Source organism: Cucurbita maxima, unplaced genomic scaffold (genome assembly GCF_002738345.1).
Source record: "Cucurbita maxima cultivar Rimu unplaced genomic scaffold, Cmax_1.0 Cma_Scf00007, whole genome shotgun sequence".
In the NCBI taxonomy this organism is placed as follows: domain Eukaryota; kingdom Viridiplantae; phylum Streptophyta; class Magnoliopsida; order Cucurbitales; family Cucurbitaceae; genus Cucurbita; species Cucurbita maxima.
The window spans coordinates 338,928-353,916 of NW_019272023.1; the positions used below are offsets into that span (position 1 = coordinate 338,928).

General features: G+C 35.8%; 1 protein-coding gene across 3 annotated transcripts; it reads right to left on the reverse strand.

Annotated features, from left to right (window-relative positions):
• Positions 1 to 447: 447 nt before the first annotated feature.
• Positions 448 to 4,205, reverse strand: LOC111481953 (auxin transporter-like protein 2). 3 transcript variants are annotated; one of them, XR_002718131.1, is made up of 10 exons: positions 3,722 to 4,204; positions 3,529 to 3,579; positions 3,158 to 3,356; positions 2,763 to 3,061; positions 2,490 to 2,673; positions 2,303 to 2,400; positions 2,016 to 2,223; positions 1,660 to 1,917; positions 708 to 994; positions 448 to 652 (listed from the first exon to the last, which is right to left on the reverse strand). XR_002718131.1 is itself a non-coding variant. In XM_023127570.1 (9 exons), the coding sequence occupies exons 3-9, from the start codon at positions 3,323 to 3,325 to the stop codon at positions 770 to 772; spliced, it is 1,440 nt and encodes a 479-aa protein (XP_022983338.1). In that variant the 5' UTR covers positions 3,326 to 3,356; positions 3,529 to 3,579; positions 3,722 to 4,204; the 3' UTR covers positions 448 to 769. The 3 variants fall into 3 exon arrangements, 2 of the variants coding, with proteins under 2 accessions (XP_022983338.1, XP_022983340.1); XM_023127570.1 differs by having other exon boundaries at positions 448 to 994; XM_023127572.1 differs by lacking the exon at positions 3,529 to 3,579 and having other exon boundaries at positions 448 to 994; positions 3,722 to 4,205.
• Between the last annotated feature and the right edge of the window lie 10,784 nt (positions 4,206 to 14,989).

A 14,989-nucleotide genomic window follows, 5' to 3' on the forward strand; every position in this document is an offset into this window, starting at 1 on the left:
TTCCAATATTGGTCGCCGGCCCACGAAGTTTTGTAGGGGGCCATTCAGGAAGCAATAAGGCCCGGCCCATTTTCTCCAACATACGAGCAAGGAGATAATTTAATATAAGCCCATCAGAAAATGGGCCGAGTCCAGCCCATGTTTCTTTTTAAGCCTAGTCCACCCGAATTAATGGGCCGGGTCAAAAAGAAACAATCCAATCCAATCACCTACAGAAAATAATAGCTTTTGGTGGTGGCCATTACTAATCAAAGTTTGTTGGATCCCAAAAAAATTTAAAAATCCTAATCATAAGGGGATGCATGTGCATAGCCACGTGTGAGCCACGTGAAAGCTTGGCACATAAATTTCCATTGTCAAATGGATGATTTATTTCATTTTCCACTTATACCCTTCAGACCAGCCCATGTTCTAATATACTTGTACAGTGGGGAGACCCACGAGAAATGAGATAAGCTATTCTTAAATTTATGGGAATGGTAAAATGAAAATATTAAATAAGCTACAAGTATAATATATAATATAATATAATATAATATAGTTAACTAAATTGAGCCATTGATTTTGACTGGATGAGAATCATTACCGATTCAGCACACTAGGGAAAGAAGATCACAGACAAATCTAACACACTCAGAGAGAGAGAGGGGCAGGGGCATGGGCATGGGCATGGGGAAGAGGCTACTGATTTTCACCCATCGGGGGTATGATACAAAATATGGAGGAGATGACGAACACCGAGGCGCACCCCGGCAGCGGAGGCTGGAGTTCAGTGATGGGGAGCGGCAGCCACAGCAGCAGGTGGGGGCGGAGGCTTGCATTGATAGCATTTGGCAAAGAGTCCGAACGTGTCGACTTGCCTAACGAAGTTCGTCATGCTAGCCCATCCTCCAAACCCGAACCCGACCACGAGAACCCACGCCACCACAAAGGTGTTCAATGCGTACATTCCGACCCAGCTCGGCATGAAGAACGGAGGCTTCTCCGCCGCATTCTGCAAAGGAAGAGGAATTTCCAATGTTTAAACTTCACTAATAATTGATATGTTTTGAGAGTGGGACAAAGACTTGAAATTGGGTGTGTTAGAAAAGGGGCCTACAGACAGGAAGATGAGTGAGTGAAGAGAGGAGGCCAACTCATTGAATAAACTATAAGAAAACGACCGGTCACCTATTTTAATTGTCTGATAGCATTTCAATATCAAACCCATAAATGCTTTAGTTCATAACTCCATATCCCACCACCCTCTTTCCCCAACAACACAATTACAATTAAAAGTTACCAAGAGTGCACTAAATAAAACACAAATTTTGTTCAAAACCATGATGTCGTGATCCTATGTTTAGCTGATAGTCTAATCCTATGAAGATTCAAGATCTAGTAATGATATTTTTTGCAATTCCATCCTTCATGTCTTAAAAATTCACTTCTACAACAAGTTCTTGATTTATTTCACAAAAACCCCTCCTTTAGAGGGATGGATATGAATGATGTAAAGCTTTAATAAAAAAGAAATGGGAGCAAAAGCAAATGGCAGGTAGCTGAAGTGTGGGGGCAAAGAGAAATAGTGGGATTTGGAGGGGTTAGAATGCAAAGGTAAAAGAAGAAGGGAAAAGCATTTATTAAGGAAAGGGAAAAGGAAAAGGAAAAGGAATTTACCTGTCGAGCAGAGGCCTTTCTGTAGGTGAGCATATGAGCCAAAGCAGGGATGATATACACTGTGAAACTCACCAACAAAGCTCCCACGGCAGAGTTGATAGGCCCAAAGAAAGGGAAAATAATGGCCAAAAACCAAATCGGAACCACCACCGGTAATCTGGCAACAGCCCTCAAACAAATGCTCTTTGTATCATGCATTCCAATCACTTTCTCCCAAACGAAGTACAACGGCGTACAAGCGAACCCGAACGTAATAAACTGCACCCACAAACCCCCGCTGTCAGATTTGTACCAATTTTTTCTTTTTTTCTCAAAGGGGACTTTTTACAAACACCTTTCGTGCAATCCAATTTTACCTGGTGGATGAGCATGAGGATGACGGCGGCGTCACGGAAGCCGGATTTCGGGAGGAGGGAAAAGGCGTTGGAGTGGTTCAGAAGCTCGTCGCCGAAGGCCCAATACACGGCGGAGGCGGACGGAAGCGTCAAGGTGAAAACATACAACGTGGCCATCAAATAGATGTACTTGAACTTCTGAGGCTTCCACATGGCGTGCATAATTTCACTGAAAGATAATCGTTTTTAGGCAGAATTTCATGACTTGCAGAACAGAACCCAATGGAAAAGGAAACTAATAAACTTACACAGTCACAGCATGGCCTCCAAATGTGTAAAGAATGTTAGTGGCGCCGGTGAAGTACAGAACCAATTTCTTTGGGCCAGAGTGCTGGACACCCTCAACCTAAAATTTCAAAAAATTAAAAAAAAAAAATTAAGTTCCCATTAACAAGAGGATAGCCACGGCGGCGGAGGGGTGGCCGGGGAAATTACCTGGCCGTGGACTATGGCGGCGATGGCCATGTACCAGGCAGTGTAAGTGGTCATTCCAAGGCCCAAAAACGACCAAATACGGTAGTTATGGAAAGAAGGAATGAAAACGGTTGTAGCACAACAAGCTCCAAAAATATAAGTCCAAGTCCTCTTGTCCAAATTGTCATTGATGTAATAAATATTACTGTTGAAAACCAATTCAAACCCTCAAAATAAACCAAACCCAGATGAAATTAAGAATAAAAATGACAGAAAATGGAAAAAAAATGTCACCTTGCACAAGCAATGAGCTGAATGACTGATCCAAACAAGAGGAAGGTACAGTTAAAAGCAAGGCCGATGGCTTTCCAATAAGGACCCAGTAAGCCATCGAGCACTTCAAACCACTGAATCACATGGTTTTTGAAGCTCACGTTCTCTTTCTCCTTCCTACTTCTGTATTCAATGTAGAGAACACTGATTATATAAGCAGTCCAGCTACCCATTATTCCATAGAAAATCTGAAACAGTATCCCAGAAAGCATTCCCAGCTGGGAAAAGGAATATGGCAGTGTTAACAGAACTTGCGCAACCTGCAAAAAACCAAAGAACAGAAAAGGGTGTAAAATTAAATACATCCTTAAAATAGTGAAAGAATTCGAGAAATGGTTTTCTTTTTTGTTTTTTACTTGATTAGAAGCGCAACTGAACCAGGCATCCCAGGAAGAGCCGCCATGCCAGAGAAGGTTTTTGACACTGAAAATGGACTGAGATTCTTTATCTTCTTCCTTTCCTTCATGCTCTGTTTCGTTCAAGTTGGGGACTATGGCTTCCTCTGCTAGTTTCTGAGGCAACATTGTCTTTGGTTTCTTTCACGAACCTAAATTCCTAGATAAATAAGACAGTAAATGAGACAAAAACGACGTGAAATAAGAAATCCCCAAATCGGGGGATGCTAAAATCTGTAGTGGAAATAGGAGGAAGAAACAAAAAAAATAAAAAAATAAAGAGAGTTTTGAGGTACTTCACTTAAAAGGGGGAAAAGAACTAAACAAATTACCTTAGTTCGAAATGTCTCTTTCGTGGAAAGAATGAAGAAAACCCAGATCGGCTTCAGGAACAAAAGTTTAAGAATTCAGTGACTTGTTTGGTTATAAGAACAAACTTTTAGTTCGGCTCTCAGTGTCTCTGACTGAATAAAAACAAAACCAAACCCAGGGGAGGAAGAGAGTATAAATGGCAGAGGTGAGTACCTGAAAAAGGGTCTTAAATGCACCGAGTGAAGAGGGAAAGTTAAGTAGCTGGACTGAATGAAAGCCCCAACTTTAATGCGCCACCAAATTCCCCAGAAATGGCAGTAAAAAGAGAGGAAAACAGAGGCACCGCCGAATTCAAACTTCAAAGACGGCGAGACGCCTCAAAAGCTGCACAACTAAACCGAATAGGAATCGATGAGGTTGTTGGATACATGAGGTTTGAAGAAGAAGAAGAAGAAGAAAAAGACCCTTTTTAGCTGGGCTCAAATATAGGATACTCGTAGCTCTGTATATATAAAAAAAAACAGAGGAATGAGGAAAAGTTGAAAGCTTGGGTTTTAGAGAGAAAGCGATGGAAGTGAGAGAAACAGAGGGAGAAGTGAGAGAGACGAAACGCCCAATTCGCTTGTAAACCACTTGATGATTCGATTCTTTTGATTAAATGCAACTGAATTTCGTAAACAAAAGCGATCTAGACGTTGTTCTCATCGATAAGGTCCAACCTAACAAAGGACCTCTCTTTTTTATAGCCCAAAAAAATTAACTCCATTTTTAAATATTTATTATTTATATTATATTTCTATCCCTAGCTTATTATTCCTTATCGATGGTTATAATGTGTTTTTTTCCATAAAAAATAAAATTTAAGGCCGTCGCCTTCAAGATTAATATACTTTCATTTATTAATATACTTTCGCAAGTTCATTCGATAGCTTTCGGGTAAATCGTATGATTTATAGAATATGTTAAGTTTATTAAATTTAGTTTTGTCCCATATATTTAATGGAGGGAATCTAATTTAATTTTAAAGGTTGTCACGCACAATCTGTAACTTTAATTAGTTATAAAATTTATTTATAATTTGAGGCTACGCACACGCTTGTGAAAGTTTTAAGATTTTTGTTATAAAAAATATACATATAATATGAAGGGACCGAGCCTTGTTGCCCGCTCCGACTAAGAATCGAGGGATAGGATACCCGGACCCGGGTTGTATCTCAATCCTCGTCTCACTTTTATGTCAAAAATTATAATTATAAAAAAAATGCTTAGAGGAGCAAGTAATTGTAATATTTACGTAGTTTCATTACTTTGTAATTAATTTCTTTGCTCTATTGGTATAATTGCATTACGGTCAATTTAGTTAGAATATTTTCCGTTATCCCCTCCCGACCCTACGTCTCCACCCAACATAAAGAGCATAATCCACTCTCAAACAATCGCGTGAGTTCACCTTCCTCACTACTTTTCAAGGAAAATGAAGACCACGCGCTATAAAAGAAGGCGAAGAGAAAAGATACGAATGCATTTCCATCCACTAGACCGCCGGATGAGCCGGCAGTTTCTGAACCAGGCCCATTTCTGAAATCATAGCCACAGCGACAAAATATTTATTTGTTTTTATAATTCGAATATCGACTCAAAGCAGAGCCGAGCCAAGCCGAAGTTGGCCCCGCCATAAAAAGCTCCCACGCTTCTAAAGCTATACACGCGCATAATCAACCCTAACCCCATTTACCGCCGGCTCCATTATACGGCTGGGCCCATTGTCGCGACTCCACTCAATAATTTATCAAATTAAAAAAAAGGGTAAATTACAATAATCTCACATATATTCCTTTTCCTTAATATTGTTTTCTAACTTTTGACACGGACAGATGTTAAAATCTTAAATTTATTTGATTTTTCCATTAAAATTTTAAAAATATATATATAATGGATATTATAATATAGTTAATTATAGTTAATAAATATTTTATTTATAGTTAAAATATGAGTGATGCTAAATTTATAATTAAAGTAAAATTTGAGTTTGTATTAAACATGTGTTAATAGTGGGAGAGCAATGATTATTGAAGGATTTAAGCCTTTTAGGAGGATCAAAGTTGGGAGTATGTCCCATCATTGAGTCTCACGTGGGTCCCAAATCCCAATATAAAATTTCAATTTCATTTATCCAACTAAATTAGAAGGGAAACGACATGTCGTATGGGAAAATGAACCTTTTATTTATTTATTTGGGTGTTGAAATTCTAATCGGAAAAAAAAAATAAATAAATAAATAAATTGGTAGATGCTTATAGCAAAAATTTGGGTGGTGGGACCCGCCCACCAACCTAAAGGTCGGAAGATGCCCTTGGATGAGATTAGGGCGAGTGTACTTGGAAAGGTGGGTTTGATTGGTACATGCTTTCCACTTTTAATCAAGGGTTATCAATTAATACAGTTGTTTAATGCAAATGGACCCATTAATAACTTTCCTTAGCAAAACTCCATTTAAGAAAGCTTACATTTGTACCATCATTAACAAGTTTATAATCAAATTAAAAAAAGCTTAAGTTTGTAATTTACATATAAAATAATTGAATTTATGATTTATTTATATCCATCCACTAATAATATTGTTTACTATCGCCTTTATTTTTTATTTTTATTTAAATCTTTAAAATTTTAACATGAGTATTTTACCAAAGAGATAAAGAGAGGAAAGCAAATAGAAACTTGAGAAGCCAGGCACCGGCGCCGGCGCCGACATCTTAGGCTTAAAGCCATATAAAATAAACTTTATCTCAACTCAATTTTTCTCATCTCGACTCTCCGTGTGTTTGTTTCCCGAGAAACCTATTTTCCCACTCTTTCCCGGAAAATAATTCACAATACTCAACAGATTAAAATCACCAAATTGCATCAAATGGTCAGCTTCTAAATCATGGCAATGAAGATATGGAGATTTTTCTTTTCCTTGTCAAAGTCCACTCAATAAGGGAATAAACGAACAACATTTGGCCATGGGACGTTCCTTCCCCTCTTATCATGCAATTCATGACCAAAACCTTCAATCATTCTTCCTATTTTCTCTACCGTCTCCATCTAAGATTTAGACGACACGATGATGTTTTTTTTATAGGATAAGATCCTTCCAATATTCATATAATTAAACCATGTAATCTCCTATATATTGAAATTTGTATTCATATCATTATTATTTTGACTAAGATCGAGATTTTAGATCACGTCCATATATATAATTTATACATGTTCGTATTTAAAAGGAATCGATAGGTTTTCTTCTTATTAAAAAAGTATAGTTTATTTATATTTGACATTTAATATTCAAGTCAAATCATGTTCTATGGTTGAATCATAAAAAGACAAAACATAGGAAGATTTATTTGTAGGCTAACATGTTAAGCTTCCATAATTAAATTCATGCATATATTAAAACTTAAACAATACTCTAAATCTTTACATTATAATACATGATCATTTTTTAATGAATTTTTAAAATTTTAAATTTTGTTTCTAATAAATAAATTTAAAAATAATAAGGATTCCCTTTCTCTACGTCTATAATTACCAGTACCTCACATATAAAAATAATAAATAAATAAGTCAATTTCAAATTGTGTAGTACTAAAAAAAAAAGTTTCCCCATGCTCCACGTCTTTGACTAGAAACTTTTTTTTTTTTTTTTGTTTGATTGTTTAATGTACTTTTATTTTATATTTTAATGTTCGTCAGTGGAGATGATATTTATAGCAAATACGATGTTAGTTGTTCTTCCGTATTCATAAAAATAAATAAATAAATTTCTACTATGCATTCTTCCCTATTTAGTGTCAGTGTCATTGGCACATCACTTTGTTTAACTCTACGACTAATGGATATTGTCTGTTTTGATCTATTATCGACCTTTACTTCACGATTTTAAAATGTGTTTATTATGTAGAGGTTTTAACACCTTTATAAATGATATTTCGCTCTCTCTTAAATTTATAAAAAAAAAATCGAATAATTTATAACTCAATAAAATTTCATATTTAATAGAATCTCCCCTCTAGATTATAAAGAATATGGAATTAAAAGGGTTTAATTAGATGAGGGTAAGGATTCAAATAAAGATAAGAAGAATACGTGAATAAGTAATTCAATAATTGGGGTGAAAATGACCCCACAAATAAAGGTACTGAATTCCGATAAGCGGAAGAAGAATTGTTCATTTGGACCCCTCGAAAGGGACTATCCCTCTCCCTTTACGGTCCCATTTCATTATTTGACCCATACCCTCAACTCCTCGGTCCCCTGGTATCCCTTCCGAATTCACTCCTTTTATCTTTCAAATAAAAGTTTCTCACCCTCGACAGCTAGAACGTTACGACAGATGTCTGACTCGAATTCTCGATTTGATTTGAAACTTCATACTTTGAATTTTGAATAGATAATGAATTAATTAAAATATCTACCTCCAACAAATTGTTAGTAATAAGGTTGTACTAGAACAATGCAAATAGACAAATTCCTAACTTGATTTGAAATCCTTATGTTATTTATTTTGTATTATGATGGAAATGGCAGTTGACCAACCTTTGAATGGATTCCTTTATTTATAAACATTTATGGGCCATTCCCCATTGAGGGGTCCAAAAATTCATACCCTCACACCTCAATGCCTTGGCTCATTATTGGCAAGTATCATGATGTTCCTCCTGTAATGAGTGAATGAATGAATGGCCATGCCCATTCTCTATTTACATCTACATTGACTGTATTGTATATAGCAAATTCTGCTACTCGATCTGGTTCGTTTGGTTCATGTTAAGTTCAACAATGGTAATAATGATTTGTCTTCTATTGAATGTTTGATTTCGTGTCTTTATCTTGTGGGTTTGGTCTATTTTGATAAGTTACGAGAAAAAAACCAAAAAGGGATTCCTTTTGTGCTTCTTTTTATGGGTTTACATTTGGTTTACCTTTTAAATATACACTAAAAAGAGAGGATTTTATGCGTGGGAAGGCATCGCTCCTACTCAAAAAAGTTGCAAACTTTTGCAGCCTATAATATTGACTTTTCATCTATATTCACCATCATTAATACCTACTTTTTCTTCATCACTCATTTAATAATATAATTATTTTACTTTAAATTGTATATAATACCGTAAAAATATAAATTTTACCTCACTTTTTCTTGTGGTCCGGAACCACCGTCTGCGGTGGCGCTGCCAACGAGAGTGTCGCCGTCATGAAATTCCTTACTCGTGACTACACTGACAAGAATTGGATGCCCAAATTAATTAAGCCACAACCCATCAATCAATTCCTGCAAAGATGTGACCAAATGTGGAATTACCGCAAGTTGGGCGGTGAATATTGTAAAATGGTAAAATTATACCATAATAGCATTAATGGGAGGGTAAATCTTATTTATGTCTTAATAATGTAAAATAAAATAAAAGCTTGAAAGGATGGAGTAGGGGAGGAGCGTTAATGATATCATAGAAAAAGAAATTGTGTAAATGTCTCGACATTTGGTCTCAGAAAAAATATATAAATTTACAATTTTTAAAAAATGGGTTTTGGTTGCTTTCAAATGCTTTCTCATAATTAATGCGATGCAGATTTTAGATCCAAATCCACGATTAGTTTAATTAACCAATTATGAATTCAAGTCAATCTTTCACCTGACGAATCCTTAATGATGGTATTTAATTTAATTGAAAAAACATATTTTTATTGGAACATGTCTTTATTCAGCTCGAAACGTCTTTTCCTGGTATGAGGATAAAATAAAACCGAAGATTGAAGATTTGTGGTCGATAAAAAGTCAAACTAAAGAATTACGTTGGAAAAGTCAAAGGCATATGAAATCACGCAACAGTAAATACTTGGAGAATCGGGGGTTTCAAAATCCATATCTCAATTGAAATTGAATGAGCATCCACAGAGGATTTGTGCAATGAACGAGGCTTTAAATGCGACGAAAGCGGTAGAAGACATGCCCCCCCATCTGATTTGTGCAATGTGAGTAAGCAACGATTCAACATTTCTTTTTTAAATTTTTACACAGATGAAAGAAAGTTTCGGTATGGTATAGGTTATATTCTACAGAATGATTAAAAATCTTTTGAAAAAGAAGGTATTCATGAGTTTGATTGGAAGTAATGTCAGATGCCTAGCTTTATGCATACATAGTCATGTGCGCAACGGCCTGGTGGCCATTGGAAGGCGTGGCTGGGCATGTTATTAGTCACATGATTAAATTTTTATCGACGGGGGAGGGAGGAGCTCACTTGAGCTCCCCCTCAATGCACGCCGATAAAGTGGCTGTCACCCCCCTCCGACACCCTGCAAATCGCTTCATCTGTTCGTCAATTGTCTTATGCACTCTACCTGTTTGATGAAATGTCGAAGAGAAAAAACATGAAAACTTTCAACTATTTGTCGCTAGAAAACAGATTTGTCAGAGATGATTAGTCACATTCTGATGAGGGGCGATCTTGAAATTAGGTGGTTAGTGGTTAATGATTTGGTTTCTCTTGTTAAAGATTTGGTGTTTGTTTTACATTAATTAATCATTATAATTGGACTCATAATGTGGCTAACATGCTGAACTTAAGTTGATTTTTGTGATGATAGTACTTGCATCATGCTTAATTATTGTACAGTGCTGCATCTTGTTGAAAAGTATTGACTTGGGTTTTGATTGAGCTGATGATGGTGCCTGCCTGCTTTGTGAATTGTGATTTAGGTTCTCTCTACCACTTTGTTATTGCAAGTTGCCATAGCAAATATGATCTGTCTCTTACCTGTCTAATTAGACCAGAATTTGTTGCACATCCTTGTCCATTGAAGAAAATTGTTAAGTGAATTTTCTCAAAACACTCAATGGCCAGAGTAAACCGAAGAAACTTGTTGCCATCAATCATGTCATTGTCTTCCACCTGCCATCTGTTTGATATGTTGGGTCATGATGATCTCAATGACTCTGTTTTGAATTTTTCTTTGGATTTATATGGCTTTCGAAAGCTCTTGCCTTCTCCCTTTCAAACCCAAGTCTGTGTGTGCTCACGTCTCTGTTCATACACATAGTTGGGATATCGATCCAGATGCTTACTCCACAGGGAATTATAACCCTCATTTGGAGCTTCTTCTGTAGTCAAAGTAGGAGAGGCCACTGTCATGTGAGAATGAAAATGGGGAAACAAGATAAGGACCCATTATCTCTTACTAAACCAATGGGTCCAATGCCCAATAGGGGCGTCGAAGAAAATGCACACTCTGGTGTTAAATGCTGTAGGTGCCAATTCTTGTCAGCCAAGTGTTTGAAATGTTGCCTAGCCAAGAGGGGAGAGCCCACTATGATGACCTTACCCCTGCCCCATTACCTGTACAGCATCGTTGGAAGGGAAAAAGGAGGAGGAAGAAGAAGAAGAAGAAGAAGGAACTCTTCCTTAGATCAATCAGTGCTGCATTAATTTGGTGGGGTTTCCATGGCTAAACTGTATCAGAACTAAAAGCCAGCTAGTGAGTGTTCAATCAAATAATTAGGAGGGGGATCTGATCTGAAGACAGACATTCGAGTGGAACATAACCTTCTCTTCACGTGGCCCTCTTCCCTCTTACCCAATCCATAGCTGCCTGAGTTCCATCATTAGATTAGTTCAGCTCAATATATTAGTTAGTTCAGCTCTTTTCATTTCAGTGAAAAAGTTCTTAAAGATCGAGTCCAAAGGATTTAAAGAGAAACTGAAGTTTCTAATTGATACTGGATTCGTTTATTGGGGGATAGATTTGAGATAAAGGTAGAAAAGATTGGTCCAAAAAAACAAGCTTTTGGATGTCAATCATTCTGAAGCAGACATGGGGTAGTTCAGCATCCACTAAAGATTAATTCGAACACGAATTTAAACAAATAAACTGTAAATTAATGTATTGTTAAGGATAATCAAAATGGTCTTGTCTCTTCAAATCAACATGAACCACCGAATTTGTGGGTATCTTTGTGACTTTATGATTCATTTTAATTCAATTTATTTTCTTTTGATATTTCATTTTTTTTAGCTAAAGTGGATGAACACATCAAAGTGGGCAGATTTTTTATTTTTTATTTTTAATTTGAAAGTTTGTTGATTTTCATTGGAAAAAGGAAAATAAAGGGAAAAGCTTTTAATCATCTCTACACGTGCTGGCCACCCTATTGTATCCTTTTTCTTTAATATAATTTTCTTTTTGCATTTCTTCCCTTTTTTTGTGTCTGTCCCTTTCTTTTCGGCCAAACCTCCATGACCAATTGCTCAAACAGAACAACCAATCTGGGGCAGAAAACATCCAGCTTCCCAAAGTATTTGGATTAAGAAAAAGCCCGTTTTTTCTTTTCAATTTTGATTTCATTTTTAGAAGCTCAGGATAAAATCTCACATCGATCAGAGAGGAGAGATTAAAGAGGAGAACTGAAGGGGAGGTTTGCCATAGTTTATACAACATTAATATCTAAAAAATATTACACCTTGTAAAAGCATTATTAAATCAGCATGTTTGAAACATTAACATAAATAAATCCAAACAAACAAAAGGTCTGACTGGGCAGTGGGCACTGTGTTCCAGCTTGTCTATGTCTAATGTGCATGCCTCCACTTGATCTTCTTCTCCTGTTTTTGTGGATTTGATGAGTATGGCAGACATGGGAAGACCATTAGGATTCTGTTGGAAATTAGCTTATGTCCACATTTTACGCTTTTTTCGCCCTTTTTTATTTATTAAATATATATATATCTTTACTAAAGGTGAACTATTTTTTATTTTTTAATTTAGAAAAGTGAGATTTCAGTGGTTATTATGTAAAGATTCTATTGGAAGGTTGATAATATTCAAAAGTCAAACAAACGTATCTAAAGATTTTATTTGGAAGTTGACAAATTATCTATCACTGTTCTATGGGAGTAAATATACAAACGGATTTTGTAATTCTATACATTGACTAGCCACCATAACTCACATGGATTAGTAACAAAGTGAGCGGGTTGGACTTTCTCTTTCGGGTTTCGGGTTTCCACTTAAGCTTTTTAGAACACGTTTTACAAAGATGTTTCATTCTACTCCCAACCAATGTGGATCTAACATTAGCGGGAAAAACCATCTTTTTCTCAACAATGTCTTTGTCATTTGATCCGGCCACTTTTCTCATGATTGTCCCTAGCATGGTTGTAGCCAAATCTAATGCCACTTTTCTTACCACAATATGCAGCTTCGTGCATTTTGGAGTACTTATTGTGGGATCCAATGCTTCACGCTTAGTTGATTGTGTTGAGAATTGTTGGGAGTGAGTCTCACATTGGTTAATTTATTGGCTAATTTCGGGAATGATCGTTGAGGAATACTATCTCCATTGGTACGAGGCCTTTTGAGAAGTCCAAAGCAAAACTATCTCAAAACTATCTCTATTGGTACGAGGTCTTTTAGGAAAACAAAAAACAAAGCTATATACATTGGCACAAGGTCTTTTGGGGAAGCCCAGAGAGCAAAGCTATCTCCATTTGTATGAGGTATTTTGGAGAATCCCAAAGGAGAGCTACAAAGCTATATACATTGGCACAAGGTCTTTTGGGGAAGCCCAGAGCAAAGCTATCTCCATTTGTATGAGGTATTTTGGAGAATCCCAAAGGAGAGCTATCTCCATTTGTATGAGGCATTTTGGAGAAGCCAAGAGAAAAACTATCTCCTTTGGTATGAGACATTTTTTGGAAGCCAAAGCAAAGCTATCTCCTTTGGTATATGCGTTTTGGGAAAGTCTAAAGCAAAACTATCTCCTTTAGTATGAGGCCTTTTGGAGAGGCCCAAATCAAAGCTATCTTCATTAGTATGAGTCCTTTTGGGATGCCCAAAGTAAAACTATCTCCATTAGTATGAGTTCTTTTGGGATGCCCAAAGTAAAACTATCTCCATTAGTATGAGTTCTTTTGGAATGCCCCAAGCAAAACTATCTCTATTAGTACGAGGTCATTTGGGGAAGCCAAAGCAAAGCTATCTCCATTGGTATGAGGTCTTTTGGGAAACCCAATCATGAGAGCTTCAAGTGGACAATATCATATTATTGTGGAGAGTCGTGATTCCTAACCGATTTAAAGCTTAGGAAAAGAAAAGAAAAGAGATGGATCCGGACAGATCTTAAGAACAAGCGACTGAGAGAAAGAGAGGCTGCGGCGGAAGTGGGGCTGTGCGTGGCGGTGAGATGTTGCAGCAGCGAGGAGGATAGGGGCGGGCGGCAACAAGCTGAGCACTTGTAGACTTCCCTTTTTCTTTCTATTTTAAAGAACATTTGTGGATTTTACTAGTGAGTTTGGGCCCGAAAATATGGGCCGGTTCATATTTCAGCCCAATAAGAATTGGACTTCAACGTGGGTTGAGCTCAATTGAGTAAAAGGCCCAATTAAATCCCCTCCCACGTTGGTTCCTCTGAGTTGGCAGTTCTACTACTACTGGATTGGATTTGAAATAAACAGTAAAGTCTAATTTTAATTAATTATTAAAATGTTGATAGAAATATGATAAATAATTAATAAAGTATATATAATCATGCTATCCTCCTCGTATGATATCCTTTCATGTTATTTTAAATTTTCATTAAATAATTATATGTGAATATGAATAAGGTTTAATAAATACGATGATACATTATTTTTGTTTTAAGTTCATAATTTAAATTCTCATATTAATTGATATTAACGTTACAAATCATTAACTGTCACCATTTTGTTTTTCAATATTTAAGAAAACAGTCTATTCTTAGAAATACAAAATAAAATGGTCACCTTCTTCAATTATTATCATTTTTATTTATCTTTAATTTATTTGTGTTATTCTAAAATTATTTTCCAAACTCGCCGGTAAGTTCGGTGATATGACAGTAATAAGCATTATTTTTTCTTTTTTAGCTCAATATCAATTAAACTTTCCCCACAAAAATAAATGACTTTCATTTCAAATATAAAGGTTCCATAGTTTTCATAGAATTTTGTCACATTAATAGCTTATGTTATAATATTTTTAATTTGGAATTGTAAATTCAGAACAATGTAAGGTTACTTTCCGCCTAAATAAATGCTACTAAGTTAGGTCGATTAAATATTCAAATTCAATTTATTTCGTAATTAATAACAATACTTATAGTTTAATTACGTGTTCATTTTTTATCTTATTCATAAATTTTTCATGTGATATATTTCACAGTGTAACTTCACTTTGTATTAAATTATGTTATTAACTGGCCATTTTAATATAAGATAGATTGAAAAATAATTAAAAGTATTGAATATCGAAAAATTAAAACTCGAAGCATATTTTATTTTGTCCTTTTCTTTTAATTTTATCATTTATAATAATAATTAAAAAAAAAAAAAAAAGGAATAATAAGAATATTATATTATTAAAAGTTGGAAGACAGTTGTAAGTAGTTGTAAGAATAAATGTAGAAGAGTTGAGAGAAGG

Excerpts from the sequence above, each read along its gene's own strand:
- LOC111481953 (XM_023127572.1), bottom strand. The coding sequence starts at position 3,325 with ATGTTGCCTCAGAAACTAGCAGAGGAAGCCATAGTCCCCAACTTGAAC. Across the intron at positions 2,401-2,489 it reads CCGCCATAGTCCACGGCCAG|GTTGAGGGTGTCCAGCACTC; the intron begins GTAATTTCCCCG and ends TTGAAATTTTAG. Across the intron at positions 2,224-2,302 it reads GGAGGCCATGCTGTGACTGT|TGAAATTATGCACGCCATGT; the intron begins GTAAGTTTATTA and ends ATTATCTTTCAG.